General features: G+C 37.9%; 1 protein-coding gene across 14 annotated transcripts in view; it reads left to right on the top strand.

Moving 5' to 3' along the window:
• rbfox1 (RNA binding fox-1 homolog 1) overlaps nt 1-21,379 on the top strand; it is a 333,513-nt gene that overhangs the window by 177,169 nt on the left and 134,965 nt on the right. For 3 of the 14 annotated variants that reach the window (XR_007186532.1, XM_048203261.1, XM_048203235.1), the window contains exon 1: nt 19,011-19,476. The exons of 3 other annotated variants lie outside the window; for them this stretch is intronic. Coding sequence is in view for 7 of the 11 variants with exons in the window: in XM_048203261.1 (XP_048059218.1) it covers nt 19,378-19,476 (99 nt within the window). In the remaining 4 variants the exon portion in view is untranslated. Of the gene's footprint in view, nt 1-19,002; nt 19,477-21,379 lie in introns of those variants that run through there. 8 more of the 14 variants (XR_007186535.1, XM_048203242.1, XM_048203216.1 and 5 more) reach the window with 7 other exon arrangements.

Here is a 21,379-nt window from a genome sequence, read left to right as displayed (position 1 = left end):
CTCATTATTCCTGTTATCTAATTCAGACCTGACCACGTTGCAGAGCAAGGATTTGTCCAGCTGTAACAGAATAACATGAAACCAGGCATATCCTAAAAGGGCCGAGACAAGAAAAGAAGTTTCTAGGTGGCTCAGATTGGCTCGCCTTTCATGTGGTTCCAAATTGGAGTCAGTGTAGGCAGGGAGGGGCGAGGGGGAGCTCGCGGTCCTCATTAGGCCCCTCTCTCTCCTCAGGTTGACCAGTCTGCAGGCCTGTAATGAGCTGGACATTATGCACAGCAGAGGGGGGAAAGCAGGTGAGCTGCTTGTGTGTCAGAGAAACATCACATCCAAATGCTTCATAATGAGAGCCAAATCCTGGCCCACGATGGCCTATTTGACAGCACAATATCTGTGAATGATGCCTTAATTATATGAATTGACTCATCTTAGTGTTTTTGTCGAGGTTCAAGAGACACTGTTTTGCACTGCCCCATCCCCCCTCCCTGTCAACCAGACGTAATTTTCAAGTCACATTGTCTGCCATCGCTGTTCACGCAACTGTTGGACAGCCCTGCGCGGTTTGTCAGTGAGGTGTAGTTTCAGGCGAGCCGTCAGTTATTAAGCAGCTACAGGTGACCGTTTAGACGACAGTGAGTGTTACCGCTCCAGTTGATCTAAATCCTAAAAGGGCCGTTTACACGACACCATGGAAAAACTAAAAAGGGAAAACTTTTTTATGCGTTTTGGGCATTCATTTACATGACAACAGCGTAGGGGGCCTAAAAAAATGCAAACTTTTGAAATGGGTTGTGTGTGTGTGTGTGTGTGTGTGTGTGTGTGTGACCCTCATCCTATGGGTTAATTTTTTAAATTGATATTTATACATCATCTGAAAGCTGAATAAATAAGCTTTCCATTGATGTTTGTATAGGACAAGATTTGGCCGAGATACAACTATTTGAAAATCTGGAATCTGAGGGTGCAAAAAAATTTAAATATTAAGAAAATTGTCTTTAAAGTTGTCCAAATGAAGTCCTTAGCAATGCATATCCACTCACAAAAATACATTTCTTATATATTTACTGTAGGAAATTTACAAAATATCTTCATGGAACGTTTTCTCATAAAAATAAAATCGATAATTTTGACCCATGTATTGTTGGCTATTGCTACAGATATACCTGTGCGACTTATGACTGGTTTTGTTTTCCAGGGTCACATATTAAGGGTTGGGACGGTTCGCTGTAAAAAATCGAACCATTCGGTTCTCCACCCACGTTTCGGCACGCACTTGCACCGCGGTTCATCCCAAATCTGACAACGCATCTATAATGTGGTTTTTTGAAAACAACGTATAAAACAGACAGACGGATTTGGCTAATGTAGGCTATGTTTCAGTCGATGGATATGCATTCTAGTTTCCCAGTACGTTACAACAGCGATGATCAAAAGAACATGGACAAAACAGTCACTCATTGTAAACAAATGTTCAATGGCGTGCCAAAAACTCTGATAGCGCACAAAGCGAGCGCAGGTGAGACCTGAACATCTTGGGTTGCTATATGTGTTTAAACTAAACTCATTTAAACCTTGCTAATTTAAACATTCCTCCGTAAGACGCGAAAGAGAACTCGCCTGTGCTGTGAGGAGATTTGTGTATTCTCAACCGAAGCACGTACATGGAGAGCTGTGTCACAATACTCTTGCGCAAATTCTCTTTCAAGTCTTGCACCTAAATGGACAAATTCACACAAAAATTGTCAACATGCCCATCTTAGCAAGTATCCTAACAAACATAGTAGGTTATGTCTTAGGAAACAAACGAGAGAGACAACGCATGTTGAAAGACAAACTGAACCGTGAGAAATCTGAACCGTCCCACCCCTAATATGTGTGTGTGTGTGTGTGTATCAGATATATACATATATGTGTGTGAACCTGGACCACAAAATCATATATATATATATATATATATATATATATATATATATATATATATATTGTTATACTTTTTTCAATAATTAGTATATACGATGTATGTATAAATAAAAACTTGTGTATTCAAATTTTTTGTGCACATCCTAATTAATAACTAGTCTGTCAAATAACATTTAAACAATTTCTACAGTTTCAGCAGTTTTCAACATAAAAGAAGTTTGTTTTAACACATTACACAGTTATTTTAGAAAACAGTCATTCTTGCTGGCTAATTCAAACACTCAAATGAACTTGCGAAATATTTCGTTTGATATTTTGCCATCGTTTGGTTCTGGGATTTTGCAGGTCAGTGGAATAATCATTTCAACTTATTGTACCCTATTAGTTCAGTAACATTTTTGGTTTCATTATGAGAAGTTCCAGGTAATAGTCCACCCTATACATAAATATTGAGTTTCTTTCTTCCAAGGAAGATGAACACAGAAGTCATCTGCCCTAGCTCTCCTTGTTTGTGAACGATATAGCAGTGTCTGATTTGTGAACAAATCATCCAGAAAGGTTTTGTGAATAAACGAATGTTTGTTCATGAATCAGACACTGTTGCTGCTACTCTCATAAAAACGTCAAGGACATCATAGAGGGCAGATGACAAAATTTTCTTTTTATTTAAACTCCAGTCTTTCTCAAAGCTGACTAATGCATTGTGTAGATCACTTTTATGATATATTTTTAGTGCTTTTTCAATATATTATTAATAAAATACCTTTTGGTTTCCACAGAAGAAAGAAATCACATGAAGCTGAGAATTTTTGGTTTGAACTGTTTTTTTTAAGGTGGATCATCTATGTTTTATCCACACATTGATACTCCTCACCATGTCCCATTGAGAAGAATTTAGTTAGTGGTCAATCAGGTAATAGCCAGGAGGTTTTTATAGAGATGATACCGAGCCAAGTACACTGTGGATTATGGTATGGATTACAGTCTAGTTTCGTTCAACCGTAATAGAGCGTTTCACAATGGCCGCTGAGCCGTGTAGAAAAGCTGATTGATTCTGATTGATGAGAGCTTCTGTCTCAGGGACTGTGTGAAAACGAAAGTATGTTGTGGCTGCATTAGCCTTTGCAGATACACTAATCATACACAATTAATAAATCATCGCTAGTTCAGTTAGTAATTAGAGAAGGGAGGCTACAAAGCACTCTGAGCCGTGAGGTAATTAACGGGCAGGAATCTTAATGAAGAAAAGGTATTCTAAGAAATACACCAGCGCTCACAGGTTAATTGTGCAGTTTAGTTATTAATACAACACGATGACAGTAAGCAAAAAACAAAGGCAAAAAAAAAAAATGACCTCAGTCAGAGAGTAAAAAAAAAAGCCTTGTTTATAGTGATAACTTCTGCTCTGCTCCTTTGCTGCAAATTTGCTTCAATATTAGCAAAATTCTGCTGACAGGATGCAAGCTGTGAGGGAGGCTTAAAGTTTCCAGACACTCCGGCTGTGGCACACACACATTCTCAACACAGAGGGCGTCAGCTCTCTCTCCACGGCATCCTGCATGCTTAGCGCCTCAAACACACACACACACACACACACAAAGAGATATACACACATGCCATTTGCTAGGAAACCTTTGAAACAATAGGGAACATCATTAGCTCACTGGAAAGCCAGGCACAGATTGAATAGGCGAGGAGAAAGGGTGTTGTGTCAAATAGTCCAAATGGAAAAGGCGATGCCCACGGGGAGTGTTGCTCCACCTCTCAGTCTATTGACGTGCAGAGAAAAGGGATGGCACTGGGGAACAACAGAGAATAGCTCGTATCTCAGCGCAGACCTCTTCTAGGAGCCCGTTACATTACCAGTCCATTTATCTTAACAAAACGCTGTTCAAATGACTCCGCCTGACGGATTTGCGAGACTTGAATTTTCACCATAATGTCGTATAAACTTTTTAACTGTTTTTTTTTTTCACCCCTAATAAGTGCATGACAAAACTTAAAATCAAACATTGCAGACATCTGTCAGTAACCTTATTATTTTATGCATTGAAAAAAAAAAAAAAAAAAAAACAATAAGTAAAATTTACTTAATTTTTCTTTTGCAAGTTTTTGCACGCATATTTTTAAAGTAAATTTCAAATATGGAATTAAGTAACTCTGCTTAACTAGGTTAAGTAAAATTAACAAAGAAAATTGTATTCATTTTAACTTGCCCAGTAAAGGTTCAGTAATTTCTACTTAGTTGAATTTTCTTTTGCAATACATTTTACTCAAACAATATAACACTGGATTAAATCATGTAAATAATACAATAGATATTGTGTAGACACCATATCTACATATGAGAAGTAACGCAGCACCTGAACACAGAGACCTCAATACACAATGATGGTAACATTCGATGGATCGTTTTTGAGTGTGAATGTGCCATTTTGAGTAGAAAACAAATGTCACAAAATGGCAATTTACTAAACATAACCACAAAAGCAATGATAAAACAGTGTAAATACAGCCGGACAACAGCGAAAAATCTACCTCATTAATTATTCAAGGCCCAGTGCATGATGGGAACACCAGTATGAGATGAAGTTGAGTAGTTTTACTTAATTTTATAATGTTACACTTTAATTTCTACAAGCTTAAATTTAGTACTAATATAGAATTTACTTTTTTAATTCTTGCCTGAACTAACCTTTTCATGTTTTTCATCTTTTTTTTTTTTTCTGTAGTATTTACTTCACCATAAAATTAATTTTATCAGTGTGGACATAAGTGGCCCTTTACATTTTTTTTTTTTTTTCCCTCAATTTATTGGTTTCTTGATTCAAATCTAACAAAATTTAGTGAAACAAGGGGAAAAAATAATAAAAAATAAGATTTTGCCAGTGAGGTGTGGAAAAGGAACGGTGTATATAGACACTACTGTAGAAACTAGAAAACTTTGGGATGGGTACGATTTTTTTGTTTGTTTGTTTTTCTTCCATGTTTTTGAAAGACTATTATGCTCGCAGAGTGTCACATGATCCTTCAGAAATCAGTCTAATATCCTGATTTGCTGCTCAAGAAACAATTATTATTATTATCACTATTAAAAAAAAATTGTGTTGCTTAATTTTTTTGTGGAAACTGATTTTTTTAATGAATAGAATGTTCAAAAGAACGGTATTTATTTTACTTTTTTGTAACAAATTAGTTTTTACTCTCACTTTTAATTAATTTAATGAATCTGCTCAATAAAAGTTTTAATTTAAGTATATAAATAATTTTATTGTCTCTGAAAACGTATCTTTTCCCCTGATAAGCAAGATACAATACTGATTTTTTTTTTATTTATTTTTTTTTTTTTTATTAATTTATACATTTTTATACATATTAATTTATATATTAACTGATAGTGAGAGAAAAATCTACTGAATTTTTGTGGAATCGAAACTTTGTTTTGCCAAATGAGACAAATAATTAATAAACAAACACACACAGTGGTCTATGATTTGTAGAATGGCAGGCGTTCCAGGTTCAGATTCCATGCAGGACTATATGTTGGTAATCATAATTGGGTTGTACTTTATTTTACAGTACATGTTCTACAGTGTAATTATCTGAGAAAGTAATGGGGAATATAAGGTTAAGGTTAGGTTCAGGGTTAGTACCTAGTTATTACCCAGTTATTGCAATTACTATAGGAAGTACATAATATGTACATGGGGAACAGGACTGTAAAATAAAGTGCTACCCATAATTGTTAGTACAGTTACAGTATACTACAAGAAAGTCTTATGAATGTCAAGACTCAGTTTGGATCCGAAACAAACCACTGGTCCATCTCATTGATTGGCCGTATTCTTAGTTTTGAGTGTTTCCTGCCACGTCCGAAGCTAATGATCTTTGGTTGCATCTACCCGCTGCTAGCAGTGGCATATGGGTGTAGCGTGCAGAGCCGAAGAGCAGGTGAGGCATGCGCAGAGATCCGCCGCAGCCCTGCATTGTTATAGTGGGACCTAAAGAAACAGAATAACAAATTCATGCTGCATGTCGAGCTGTAAATAATTTAGTAGGAAGCTGTCCACCGCTTCGGCTTGCTCGATTTGCTGACAGCCATGTTTAATAATACTCTTATTTACTGACCCCAGAACTTATAAAGTAGCGCTTCAGCGAGGACCTAGACTTTAAAGGGATTTGAAGAATAAAAAGTTCTCTATTGTGCAGAGCTGTTTGTGTATTCAATGACTTGAAAAAATCAAATGTGCTGTATCTTAGTCTTCGGGACTGTTGGGTTTTGACAGTTTGCCACTCTTTGATCACTCAAAGTTGTGGAATAAACCAGTACGCGGAGTTCACAGTGAAGTTGGGACCATAATGGGCTCTTCCATGCGGCATTTGGTGGCATGTGTTGGGACCTCTGAATTTTTAAAGACAGATTTGTCCACTGTGGAAAAAAGATGCCGCATGAAGACAGTGTGACTATGAATATATTTTCCCTAAGAAATGGACGGGGGTATTAATCAGAATTATGGGAACAGTTGATAGGCATGGAATATAACTTTGATCCATAAAGATGAGGTGACATTTTTACTCTCACCCATCTTATAATTTATTAAAGAAATGTTAAATTTGACATAATCGAGTCCATTATATGAATAACGCTAAATAAGTTATTATATCAATATCTAATGCCTAACCTTATATCATTTTCATTGCCACACATATTGCATGAATTATTTCTCTAAGGACAAAATATTCCTTTGGAGTCAGAGTGAATCCTTGGGATTAAATTTTGAATATTTCTATTCCTATTCCTCTCTGTAGCCGCCCGAGAACAAGGTCATTGCGCAATTTTGCAAGGTCTTTCATCCAAATTGAGTGAACCTTTAAGCTAACCTTGTAAACAGAAGTTGAAAAATAAATAACTCAACAAAATGTAAGCCACACAGTTTTGAATGCTCAAAAATGATTTCTGTCAGCAATAAATAGTGCATTTGGAAGCTTACGTGAACAGATTTCAACCAAAAAAGGCCGATAAAGGCAGTTGGTGACCATGAGAGTCACATATAGTGCCACAGTAACCTTTATACATTTACTTTTGAACAGTTTACAGGATTTTTTTATAGGTTGGGTCTGGATGTAAACATTGGGGAAAAACATTAGCAAAGCTTTATCGCAGCAATGCTTGTTACACATTATATGGCTTCTCATAATTAAATATTTGCCATTATAAAACACATTAGTCATTGAAATAGCCTCTTTTTTTTCCCTCCGTTTCTGTAAATGCTTGCAGGTGTGTGTGGCCGCAATTAAGATAAGAGCATAAGAATGATTTCTAAAGGATCATGTGACACTGAAGACTTGAGAAATGATGCTGAAAATGCAGCTTTGCCATCACAGGAATAAATTACATTTTTACATTATTAGAAAACAGTTATTTTAAATTGTAATAATATTTCACAACATTACTGATTTTACTGTATTTTTGATTAAATAAAAGCAGCCATGGTGAGTAGTAGAGACTTCTTTCAAAAACAATGTTTCCAGCTCCAAACTTTTGATGGGTAGTGTATAAGCATAAAGCATAAAAAGTCTTAGCATGTGACGTTTGTCTTAACATTAATGTAATTAGCTTCAGCTTCTTTGTGGAACTGGGACAGTTGGTGCAGATCAGGAGAAGGGAAGCGAGAGTTTGACGCGACAACGTCTTTTAATTGTACTATGAATTACAGCAGTCTTCTTTTAAGCTACAGGTCACCACGTGCACCTCCGATCTTGTCAGACACAGAGACTCATTTCCATTAAGAGCGGCCTGTTCACAAGACTGCAGTGAACAAAGGTTTAAATCCATTTAACTTCTCAACTCTATTTTAGAAACAGCAATTCCAGCTCTGTCACGAGCCCAGTGGAATGACAGAAAACACTGCCTGTCTGAATTAAAGATAATGAAAGATCATTCTGCAGCTACAAGCAATAGCCTGTGATGATCTCCCACATTCTGTCGGTCCTCTTCTTTTTTTTCTTTTTTTTTTACTAAGAGAGAACATTGTGTCGTTCGTAATTCCTCCGTGTAGAATTGAACAATTAATGAGTGATGGTGGATAGAGGGGGGGTCTCAATTGAAATATTCTTTGCTGAGACCCATGTTCTGCTACCCTTGGGTATTTATTTCTAAAGTTTGTGTTTAATCACACAATCTCGACCATGATGGTTGTGACAGGTAATTTCCGTAATGCCGCTGACAGAGATGGATTACAATGGAGGCCTATTTGATCCCATGCTTTTGTGTGCCGGTGATAAGACCAAGTAAGGGTTATCTTAGTATGAGTGCTGGCACAATATAGCTACCTAATAAGTCCCAGGGTAATACAGTGTGAACGTTAAGGGAGTCGTTGTGCACGACAAGAGGAGTAGCCTCAAAGAAAGAAAGAAAGAATGAACAGGTCACATTTATTGGTGGGAACAGATTCAGCAAAACGTGGTCAGTATTTTTAGTCAGTAGTCATTTTTAGCCATATTGGCCTTTATTTAGTTTAAGCATAAATCTAACAAAATTTGAGGCTTAGCCTTAAAAAAAACAACCAAGAATTTGTATAAAATTAAAACTATATATATATATATATATATATATATAATAAATTATTGATTAATATTATTAATGATTAATTTATATATTTTTAAAAATATTAAAGGGTTAGTTCACCCAAAAATTAATTACTCACCCTCACATCGTTCCACACCCGTAAGACCTTCGTTCATCTTCAGAACACAAATTAAGATATTTTTGATAAAATCTGATGGCTCAGTGAGACCTCCATTGCCAGCAAGATAATTAACACTTTCAATGCCCAGAAAGCAACTAAAGACAGATTTAAAACAGTTCATGTGACTATAGCGGTTCAACCTTAATGTTATGAAGTGACGAGAATACTTTTTGTGCGCCAAAAAAAAAAAATAAATAATGACTTTATTCAACATGTAAAGATGGGCGATGGGCGAATCAGTGGTTCGGAGAAGTGTATCAAACTGCCAAAATCACGTGAACGGATGAAATTTCGAAACACTTGTGACACAACGAAGCCTCATTTACTGAAATCATGTGATTTTCACCCTCCGAATCATTGATTCGAAACAAAAGATTTGTAAAGCTTCGAAGCTTCATGATGCAGTGTTTTGAAATCGCCCATCACTAGATATTGTTGAATAAAGTTGTTATTTTGGTTTTTTGTTTTGGTGCACAAAAAGTATTCTCGTCGCTTTATAACATTAAGGTTGAACCGTTGTAGTCACATGAACCGTTTTAAATCTGTCTTTAGTAGCTTTCTGGGCATTGAAAGTGTAAATTATCTTGCTGTCAATGAAGGTCTCACAGAGCCATCGGATTTTATGAAAAATATCTTAATTTGTGTTCTGAAGATGAACGAAGGTTTTACGGGTGTGGAACGACACGTGGGCGAGTAATTAATAACAGTACTTTCATTTTTGGGTGAACTAACCCTTTAAATATTTTTTTTATTCTTTTTCCATCTATCCATCAATTTTCCAAACCACTTGTCCTATATTATCGAACTCAGTTTTTATTAAATTTATCCTCTCAAGAAATATCTCTTGTTTTTAGGTCAAGATGATTTGTAGTACGAAAAAAAAAAAATCTTATGATTGTGGCCACTAAGCATTTAAAACAGCAAATTAAAAAATGGTAAAGTTTTTTTTAAAAATGCTACTAGTTTATAAAGTTTGATTTGTTGTGTCAAATTTTTAATTTGCACTTCTTTATCTTTATCCTTATGAAGGCCTGTAGTTATTTTAAGTTTTTGACCACAAGGGGTGGCTTGATCTCTTTTCCTCAGTTCATTTATTTTAATCCAAACACCTTATTAAGTGGGTAAAATTGCACCAGTTCTACTTTTTCATATTTGTTGGTGGTAAGATGCAGTGCGTGGCTGTTTCCTGTTGTCTCGCACTCTGAGAGGAAGTGCAGTGCATTCCACACAGGTGTGAAACCTTCATTGGAATGCATCAGATGGCTAACACAATAGTTTTATAGCCGTCTCATTGACTTGAATGATATCTAGGTGCTCGCTTTTCTTTTAAATTGGAATCAGTGATGGAACAGTTGGAATATTAATGCTTTTCTGAGTCGTTTAGCATTTATGGAGCTATGGCAAAGCAACATGAGTCCCATTGTGGACCTCCTGTAGTGTTCTATCTTCTCTGTGGTGCATTTAATAATTGGTACTCATTTTCATTCCTGCCACCCTAGTAGTTCAGCAGCTGGGTAATTACTGCAAGCCAGCTTTAAGACTATGCATGTCAGAGCATTTTGTGTGTGTGTGTGTGTGTGTGTGTGTGTGTGTGTGTGTGTGTGTGTGTGTGTGTGTGTGTGTGTGTGTGTGTGTGTGTGTGTGTGTGTTTTCCTCAACATTTTTGCCATATAATTCTACCCATTTCTGTCGGTCTCTCTGCTTCTTTCGAAACTACATATCGCAATTCACTTATTAACACCTTGCATTATTTGTAACACACAACAATGTGTTACATCACATTAACACGAGAATTGCATCCCTCAAGAAATGCTTGCACTCAAGAAGTGAATTTATCTCTGTCCAGGTAGAGCTTGATCCCATTTGCCCCGGGGCGACAGAGGGCTGAAATCTCCGGTCAAGGCCTGTCATAATAAGACACTGACATGAAGTCCAGATGTAATCTACGGGCTACTAGTTAAGCTCATTGTTCATTAATTTGAGGAAGCTCAGACCTAAGGTTCTTTTTATGCAATGCTGGAAAAGAGGATGTTTCTTATACATTGACATAATTAATCAGGAGACAGCGTGCTCCCTCAATTAACACCGCAGGGAAAAGTGGAATTGGCCTCTTTTTGTATGTTGTGGCAGATTTAAGGACCTTTGCGGTGAGCAAACAAATGGAAAGGCCTTTAATGAGCAGCAAGAGTCGGATGAATATGCTGTAAAATATAGTACGAACAGCGGTTATTTTAAGTAGAGAGGTAATTGATGATCTTTCAGGAGAGTGTGATGATTGGAAATGGAGGACATGAATGGATCATTTGAAGTTTGCTAATTGATTTTGGGCTTCATTAAAGGGGTAGTTCACCTAAAAATGAAAATTTTGTAAAAAGTATTTACTCACCCACGTCAAGTGAAAAACAAGGGCTGCACGATTTATCGCACAATACAAAAAATAACATTGAACTTAAATGCGATTATCGCTTAAACGTGATTCTTAGTGCAATTTTTTTTTTTTTTGCGTAACTTGTCAGTGAAGTATGACTCCAAATGCTAATCCATCTGAGAGCACTACGAGTTTGAGTCGCTTATAATGTGCATTTGAAAAAGCAGCACGCGTCAAACATCTTTCCAGACATGAGAAGCATTTATTAACATTTTTCCAACAAAACAAAAAAACATATTTAATAACATGTTTTTACTCCAAACTCACTTCATAACGACAGTTGAGCATCCTTCTGTGAGATGATGTGGCTTCTTACACAGAATAAGGCAGTCGTGTGTTTATTAGTCATGTTTAATCAATCAAAGCGTTTCAATCTTCTGTTTATTCAGCTTCAGGAATATGATGCATGTTAACTTCTGCTGCAGGGCATATTTTGAGTTTTTGCGCAAGAGCGCCCTCTGGCTTTCAGATGGAGAAGCATTTACTACTGATCACAGAGCCGTACAGCTCTGACAAGCTGCGCATAAAATAATCGCAGCCTTTGCTAAATCACGTGCAATTTAATCATGATAAATTGTGTAGCCCTAACAAGAAGATATTTTGAAAAATGCCTCTCTTTTCTTTTTTTTTAAATTCACATGTGTGTCCATTCAATGAAAGTCATTGGTGTCCAATTGACTTTGTTTTGGACCCCATTGACTTTCATTGTACAGGGGGGGGGGACAGTTGAAACATTTTTCAAATCATCTTCTTTTGTGTTACATGTATGTAAAGAAGAATAAATGTTCATTTTTGGGGGGGGGGGTAAACCTTTAGGTATATATTGAGTATAATATTCAGTGTGAGGCAAAATCTTGCAGAAGTTTATTTGGAGATTGCTTCAGTGGGAGTGTGATGTCTGTAATGGTTTGCATCAAGATTTCATTCTGTCATATCTCATAAAACATCATGATGGCGAAGCCGGTTTGTTTGCCTGTACATGCTAAAAGTATAACAGAAGAAACGGTACCATCTGTCCTCCTTTTAGTAAGACTGACTGGCTCAGAAGTTGAGCGCAAACATCAGACATTTTGATATAATTTGCCAGCTGCTGGGTTAGCTGGCGCTTGAATTACAGGTGCCGCGGCGGGTTGGTTATGTGAGAGGGTGTATGAATGAGCAGGGCGTGTCTCAGAACAGCAGCTGATGATTACAGGGAGTGGTCTCGGGAGACGAGTACTCCTCCGATTGTTCCCTACCTCACGCTGCCACTTAAATGAAGGCGAGTCCCTCCGGAGGGCCTTTGCTCTTTTGCAGTCTTCATAAGGAATTGGGAAGCTAATTAATGGTATGCTAATGACTTCAATGCAGCATCCCTTCACAAGACCATCTCAATATTGATGTACTCGGACCCGCTGTTATATTATACTGTAGACGGAGACGTCGTTGAAAGTGAATCACTTCAACTGTGGCTCTTTTTCTGAGGTGGTTACGTTTTTTTTTTTTTTTTTTTTTTTATGAAAATTAAGTTTAACTTCATTAGTAATATTTAATCATTTTATATTCACTGATTCAAATATGTATCGGGTGTGCTTCGGTGACTTAATTAATCCACTAGTAAAGCACCCAGCTCAAACAAGTCAATCGCTGACATTATTGACTGTGATTGGAGTATTTCTTCTTCAAAAACATGGTTAGTTCATTCTAATATTTTCATCAGTTTTGTTTGATTTGAAACTTATTAGAACTGCAGAATCTATCCACTAATTATAGAACGCCCATGTGAATGTAGTACATATAAAGACTGGAACCCTTTTACATCTCAAGGTTTTTCATTACCGGTGTGAATCTCTCTTTACAGTGTATCTTTTCATTTTTTTTTTTTTTTTTTTTTGTTTAATTCACTCAAATCAAGACAGCGCCATGCTCAGTGGCGCGGGAATTTCAGAGCTCCACATATTAAGCGGTTAATTAATGGACTCCTGTCCACGCGCCTCAGTTGGATCCGTGGTGGAGGAGGCCCACACGTCAGCTCTGATGGATCGTGGATCCGTCAGCTCTGAGGCTTTTCCTGTTGGTCGGTGCTGAACCGTTACTGCATGTGACAGCCCCTGGTCCTGTCAGAACGAATCGCCCCCTCCTCACGGGCTCTGCAGCAAAGGAAAGTGACACGTTAATGGAAGCTAAAGCACTCTAATGGCAGTGCCTGGTGAAAGCACGGGGAAGTCATCCACAGCGTTTGCCCCAGCTCTCTAAGATGTCGCTCCGAATCGCCGTCTGGGCGTAAAGAGCACCCGCCCTCGCCCAGGCCCTGTCCGCAACCCTTCCCCTGTCCCTGTTTGTACAAACATCCTTTTAGTGTGTTGGTTTTTTTTATAGCCTGAACTCTATATATCTGCTCTGGACCTTTGAGGTTTCCATTATGAGCTGAAGAACTAATTGGTAGAAAAACACTTCAGCATTACTTGTTATGATTTTAGCACCCACAAACATCTAATTAGCACTCTACCAGTGGCCTCCATCTTTTCTGAGCGTTTGTCTTCTATTTAAAGGATATTTTGTTTCCATGGTTTTTATATATAGGAACGCTGGAGGAGAAAAAAAAAGGCAGGAAAATCTAAAAAGAAGAAAAGGCACCGATTCTGTTTTTTTTCCCCGCACGTTTGCACAGAGGTGATTAACGGTGAGATGGGATTGTTTTTGTTGCCAATTAAAAAGACAGCAAAGTCTTAATGCATCGAAATGAGCGCAGATCAGCAGCTGCTGTCAAGCCAAAGCTGGGGGTGGACAGCTAGCATCTCTGCAGCTTCTGCTCTAGGTAACCAGCTGTGTGGAGGTGCTAAGGATCGCTTGCCTCGTCCCACCCAGTAATCAATTTGCAGGCCCCTAGCACAGACAGCAGCGGGGTAACAAACGACTCGCATTTCTGTTGCTTCCAGACGCACACTCAAGTGCTAATGAAAGGCAGTCTCAGCTGCCATGCAATCTGCCTGCACTCCTCATTGCCCCCGAAAGTCCCCCATGCATTGGGCCCATTGTCTCTGCGCCGGCGTATTTTTGCCGGAGCCCCATCTGTTTCCGTAATTACTGTCATGTAAACTGACTTTTCCAAATTGTGCGATGTGCAAAGTAAAAGAGCGGCAAGGAATCTCTGATTAGCCTCCCGGCGCTGATCGTCACTGATGCGGCCGTCTGTGTCTGCGTTTGGAAAAGTGTCACATATCAGGAGACGGTTTGAATTCCTATGCAGACCGTGACCGTGCAGACTTTGCGCCCTTCTATTTCCAGCCCCGAATAGAGAAAATATATCGCTCCTATTCGGTCATGGCATTTTTTTTATTTTATTTTCCTATTGGAAATGATTGGAGAAGTTGCCTGCATTCTCCACCAGCCGGGAGAAACAAACAATACTATTTACAATGAGTCTCAGCCATCACAGCCTGAACGCCTGGCTCATCGGCCCGGCAGCCCGGCTAGATAATGGCTGATTTTTCTGCACAAAACCCATCACACTGTGGCTGAGGATGTTAGCCATCATCCTGACTTAGGATTTACATTAAGCAAGCCGGGATCGTAATGAAAAATAACACTAACAATGACCAAACCGGCTCCCTGCAATCCACCTCCATGTGACTTCATCAATCTTCCCTACACGTTCAGCACCTGCTGCAGTCCTGTCAACTTCTTGACACGGGGTGGAGGCAGCCAGTCCTTCCTTATTAGTCTGTCAGCGATGGTGATGCTCACATCGGGTGCACAGCCTGAAATGGAGCCCGGGCCTGTAGCTCAGCACCCCGCTACTGAAATACACCCAACCTGATCCTAAATGACAATGTGGCAAGCACTGCCACAGCTCATTTACTCAGACAACTCGGAGGGATCTAAACACGCCAAAAGTTGCGTCGCACCTCTGAAGCTGCCGCGGTTTGTCGCAAACCTCTGAAGGACGTGTTGTTTGTCACATATGTGTGCATTTTCTTTTGGGTTTCGTCAACCAGGTGATATTAGTTGTTGTTTTGATCGAAAACGTCACGATACGTGCTGGCTTGTTTAGCAAAAAACACATCTCCATCTTTGACTTTGTTTTCCCGTCGATGTGCGTTTAAGAGCTTGCCGTGTCATTAATAATTAAAAAAACATAATGGAAACAACCAACCATGTTCCCTTTTAACAGCAGAGTCAATTTGTTGTGGTGTGGTGGGAAGCAATCTTCTTTTAGAAACACAATTCATGGGAAAGGATTTGTATTAGTGTTTGTCATATCTAACTGATAACGCCACAACAGAGCGCTGAGCGTGTATTGCAAATGAGCAAATGGCAAAGCAAAATAAGTATTAAGGATTAGCCACTGACAAGTTTTTTCTTTTTTTCCCTTCAGGTGCATATGTAGCAGGCCCTTCTCATTAGTGCTGACATGTACCATGCCACGCAATAACAGTTGTTACACCCAGCTCACTTCTTCTGTCAGTTATTGAAGCTATAAAATGTCAGTGAAATTCTATCTAAACAGTAAAAGCTTGAAATAACCGTGAACTGTTTTCCAGCTCAGGGTATGATTAAATTTTCTTCACACCTTAAATGTTTTCTTCCTTATTCTGGGGGGGTTTCTATTGTTGTTGGGCTGTTATATAAAAGCATAGATTGTGAAAAACGCTTATCAGTGGTAATATTGCACGTTTATGTCCATCTAAGTAGAACAGGGCCAACTTTTTTTTTTTTTTTTTTTTGTCCAAAATGTGCTTTATATCCAAAATGATTCATTTACTTTCCAAAATTGTTCCTGGTCTTATTACGCACTATTCTGTATATGTTAATATGAAGAAAAGACAAAAAACTCATAACTTTCATGAAAAATGTAATAACTTTCTCCACCTCTGCTGATGTAACCAAGGCTGTGCGGGTGGGGAAAATAATATTCGCCAATAAAATCATGCCGCGCCTGACACAATTTCAACAAATCCCAATGGATACTGCGAAGTCCCGCCTTAAATTTCTTACAGCTGGTTTCACTCAGAAATATTTCTTAAAGGGATAGTTCACCCAAAACATTTTTAACCCTTGCGTCATTCCAAACCTGAATTACTTTGTTCTGTGAATCACAAAAGAAGATATTTTGAAAAAAAAGTGTTTTATTCTTTCTTTTTTTATGTACCAGTAATAATAGTAAATCGACTCCAATTTTGGATTCATTGTATAGGCAGTTGAATCATTATTCAAATAACCTTGTTTTGTGTTCCTTAGGGGGGGGGGATTCCTTGTGAATCCATTTTATTTTTTAAATGCCAATAGATTAGATGTAGAAATATGTAGTAAATCATTATCCTAAAAACGTAACCAGTTTTTCAGCATGGCAAAGATCAGAGCTTTCACTCATTTCATTATTAATAGATTCGTGTTATTTCTAATTGTTTGAATCAATTTGACGTTAGATGTTTTCACAGTGCAAAAGGAAAAAAGCACACAAGCTTTAGAAACCTTGTTGCTTCCCTCCACCCTCTCTCCCCCCTCTTTCTGCCCATCACAGACAGACCAATAACACAATGTACACAAGAAATCTGAGAGAGAGCCATCACTGACAAACAAAGAGATAAACGAGGTTTCTCTCTCTCAATATGCGGTCCCTGCTTATTTATTCAGTAAAGGCGAAGACAACAGACGCACTGCAAAGGGCAGCCATGCCTCATCACATGTCAAAGGCACAGTGACACGCAGCGAAATAAACACTACTATCTGCGATGAGACGCTGGCCGAATGCTCTTTTCTTTCTTCCTTTCCTTTTTTTTTTTTTTTTTGGAGGATGCACTGGTTGAAGGTCCAGTTAATATTTTGTACTCTGTAGCATCAAGAGAGGAAAAAATGAAGAAAAAATGAAGGAATGCAGGAGGAAAGGCCGAGAAGACGTCTATGGGTGGGGAGGGGGAAGAAATAGTCTTGCCTTCAGGCTATGAGTGGGGTGGAGAAGAGAAAGAGTAAAATGGAGCAAAGCAGTCTGCTGCATTCTCCATAATACATGTCTGCCGGCTCCTCAGAAGCCCGTTTTAATTACGGCCCCTCGTGCAACATAGAAAAACATTGATTTTTATGACTCTGCTCTTTTAAAGTAACAAGGATGTGAAATCTTGCTATGGATTTGCGAGTCACCTTAGGTTGTAACGTGGTGCAAAGAGGGAGGGAAAAAGATTAAAGAGAAAGAACATGAATAATTCAACTTCTTTCCCCCCCTACTGTATATCTTTGCACTTTCTGCTTAGACCTTGGTCGGCCTGTCAGTTGAATATCAGTTGTATTTAACATTTAACAGCTGTTAATGAATTTACAATAAAGACCTTGCTGCTGATAGGGAGATAAGGCCAAAGTGATTTTAAAAGGAGCTTGTTGAACAATAAATTCAAACATTTGTGTGTGGTTTAATTAATTATTTAGTGCCTAACATTTGGCCTAGTGCACACAAATGTTCTTTTGTGATTTAGATAAGCAGATACTCTCTTGTGTTGCCCTTATATGTCGCTGGTTTAGTTTGCTAAAAGCCCTTTGTTTTTTTTTGTGCAAGGCTTCCTTTTCACTAGTAGTCAGTGATATGGCTCATCCAGACACATCGTGTTTCATTTTATTTCTTTATATTTTAACAGGCTTCTCAGTCATTTGGTAGAGCACATTTTGAGGATGTATCTTTTTTGTGGGTGCTATATGTTAAGCACAAAAATCATTACTTATCACAGCAGTTTACAAAAATGCACAGTTTTCACCAGCATTGTTTCAGGATGCAAGCAGTGAAAATCAATCATAACGGGGGGGATTATGTTTGTGATATTTTTCAATAGCAAGCATATTTTTTGATGCAGTAGTCTCAGAGGGCTTCTGGATCAAATACATAGTAAAATAGCAAAATATTTTTTGGAAAACATAAACCAAATGCTCCTTAGGTTCAGATGGTTCACAGTGGGAGTGCACTTTCAATTCTGCATTGATATCAGTGAAATATTTATTTATTTATCACACTTTTGAAACATAAAATCTTACATATCAAACATGTTTTTGAAAGCAGTGGCTTTTTTCTTTATAACTATCATATACTTGTGTCACAGTGTCGACTGTGTTTTGACAGAATCTATGGTTACCATGGTAGTTTGTTAAAGCACACATGTAAACGTTTGTGTTTTACAGAGATTGTCATGCTTTTTTGTATGCGCTTTCTAATGCGCTTTTATACATATCTATTTTTAATACATACATTTTTGTACTGCTAAGTGCACACCACTACAGCTTTCTCCCACATACACATTTCCTAATTAAGTTTATTCACTTTTTCTTTAATTTTATACCTTAATGGACATTTCAACTGTTAGAGGCTCATACTAATAATAATAATAAAAATAATAAACTGTTGGGTCTTTTTTTTTTTTTTTTTTATAAAAAATGAAATATTTTGTAATAATTGCATTTGAACCACAAAGGGCAAATAAATATATTGTTATATATATTTTTTTTCTAGGTATACCCATTCAATTAATTAAATATTTACATATGTTTTCAGTCTTAAAAACCAAATGAGCTCAATAAAAGTCTCACCCATTGATATCACAGTCAAATGTTTTATTTGTTAATAGTGGAATGGTAAAATGTGCTATAAGTGATATAAATTCAGTAAAGGTATTAGGTTGGACAGGTCTTCTTTAAAGCACAAAGCATTACAGGCTGATATGAAATGATTTTAATGGAACACAAATGTGATGGCAGATTGTTTACGTGCTGAGAGTGCGCGCGCTTTATGTGGCGCCATAATAATAAATTATAAGGACAATTCAGTTTCACGCAAGAGAAAAAATGGAGAGATTCCCCCACCCCCGTTAAAAATGAATGTGTGATTTAGGATTGGCCCCCGCCCCGCATCTCTTCGCCTCGGAGATTCAGATGCTGCTCAATGAAACAGACGGTGCGCCCGGACTCTTCTGACAGCGAATGGAAAACAGACCCTCTTCAACTTCACTACGTCCAGTCACCAACTCTCGTACCTCTTGCCTGTGATTGAGTTTATTTACAAAAGAGAAACGTGCTGAATAGACTTTACAAGGGTTTTACTGAAATCATAAGGGACAAGAACAGACACGCGCTGTGTTTTCGCTCACCACCGGGACCCTCGTGCTCGCACATCCACATTCGCTTATAGTCGGTTATTCTGCCGCGTTTGCGCACACTCCGTGCCTGCTTCAAGACTTCATAACCTCAGCCGATTCTGCTAAAGCAGTCTTAACGAACCCGTGAAACTCGGTGGACAGGACAGGACGAGCGGACGCAAACACGATGCAGCATCCCTTGACGGGCGGAACGTGCGTCGCCCTGCCGAACGTGGACATGTGTCCGCAGCTCTCCTGTGCCTTGACTTTCATGTACTTACAGCAGGTGAGTGAGTGAGCGCGCGCGCGCGCGCCGACGTTCCTCTCCGAACCCGCGGAATCCAGTGCGAATATGCGAAACGCGGGTTTTGGCAAGCCATTTTAACAAGTATTCCTTAGAACGAATGTATTTCCATGTTACGAGGACCTATTTTTTAGTTACTACTAAGTAATAGTGGCCATTTTCTTTTTCAGTTTCACTAACTGTTCATTAGATGCTACTTATTCTATTAGTAGCTACTTCTTCATTTGGCACTAATACTTCCTTTGCTTAAGTTACCATCCCAATAGTAACTATTCAAGTAGTAGGCCTATATTGCAGACACTGGTGCTATTTATTAGACACTAGCATATTTCAGTTGTTGTAGCATAGTTCCGTAGTTTCAGTGAACTTTAAAGTAGCTATTTCGACTATTCATTATGTATGACAAGTGAAAAAGCAACTGTAACTATTGAGGGTATGTTAGTCTATGATAAGATATGTTAGTCATAAAAATGGGCATAGTTTCTCATAAGCAGGTAGGCTAGCTACTAGAACCTAAAAAGACTAGTGGAAAACTGGAATGCATACTAGCCACTATTAGAGATATTACTGACTTGTGAACTTGTGAAACTAAAAAAGCTACTAGTTACAACTGGGTCACTTAATACTGAATAAATAAATTAGTGCTAGTAACATAAATACTAGTTAGTGAGTAGGGAGTGAATGTTAAAGTGGCTTGCCACAAGCAGTGTGTGTGCTTGTGGGTGTGCGCCCAAGTGTAAGTGGAACACATAAGAAAGTGGACAGTGTGATAAGAGAGGGATTTTGTCCACTAGTCTGAGTGCGTGTTGGCGTTCTGGTCGTGCATCTTTTGAGAATCATTTGTTTGTGCTATTTGAGTTTGTTCTTTGATCAATTGAAATAAATAATCTGCCATGTCATCCAATTTGAATAAGCCTTAAAAGTAGTCTATATATAACCACACATCCTAAGGTATTTTAAAAGAGTGCGAGCTGATTTTTCACTTCTCAGGTTGAGGTAAAACACTTCATGTGGTTTTACTGTGTGATAAACAATTCTGCTGACTCTTATAACTTTGCTACATGATATCCTCATGTGCTCAGCATATTGTGCGTACATGCGTTTTGCTTGCCTTTGGTTCTACGTGTACGATTTTTTTTTTTTTTTATTACATTTATTAGATCATATTTAAATCTCTTTTATGATTAACTTGGATCATACTGCAATTTTTTTGAAAACAGATTTTTAATTTAGAGTCATTAATGTGCTAGACTGCACCCTTGGGCATCTTTTCATCCCCTGATTATCTGATACACTTGATTGTCATCAGTGCCTTTTCCAAACAGTGAATCAGCTCCTAGAGTGATGACAATTCAAGGGGATTTATCAAATCAAAAGTTAATCTATGGTATTGATCAGTCATCAGATCCTATGTGCCATTGCATGTCTCTCTCCAGGCTCGACGTGACTGAGATCAGTGATCTCATTTAACTTTCATCTGTCGCACCGAGCCACCATTAACCTTCAGTGACACCTCTAACCTTTGTCTTATCCAATAGAAATTGCATTCCATGTCAGTTTAATTGCAAATACATCTGAGTGATAAATATTTTTTTTTTCTAACAGAGACAGCTTTTATTTCTCTAATCAAGGCGGAGTATGTCAGTCATTCATTTCTATGGCTGTTTTAAATGTATGATACTTCAGTACCACGTTGCATAAAGTGAACATTTCTATATTCTTAATTGATTAATTGTCGATTTTAATATTTTCTTGTTATTATCAAAGTTGGTTTGGATTTTATAAAGCAATTCATTTTTTAGTTTTAATTTTAAGTCTTTTTAGCTGGGATGTGTGTTCATAATGATCTTTCTGATTCTCAAATATTTATGTGCCTGCACAAGCA

Source organism: Megalobrama amblycephala, linkage group LG1, assembly GCF_018812025.1.
Source record: "Megalobrama amblycephala isolate DHTTF-2021 linkage group LG1, ASM1881202v1, whole genome shotgun sequence".
Classification (NCBI taxonomy): Eukaryota; Metazoa; Chordata; class Actinopteri; order Cypriniformes; family Xenocyprididae; genus Megalobrama; species Megalobrama amblycephala.
The sequence above is the reverse complement of the archived record's forward strand: the minus strand, read 5'-3'. Positions and strand labels throughout refer to the sequence as shown.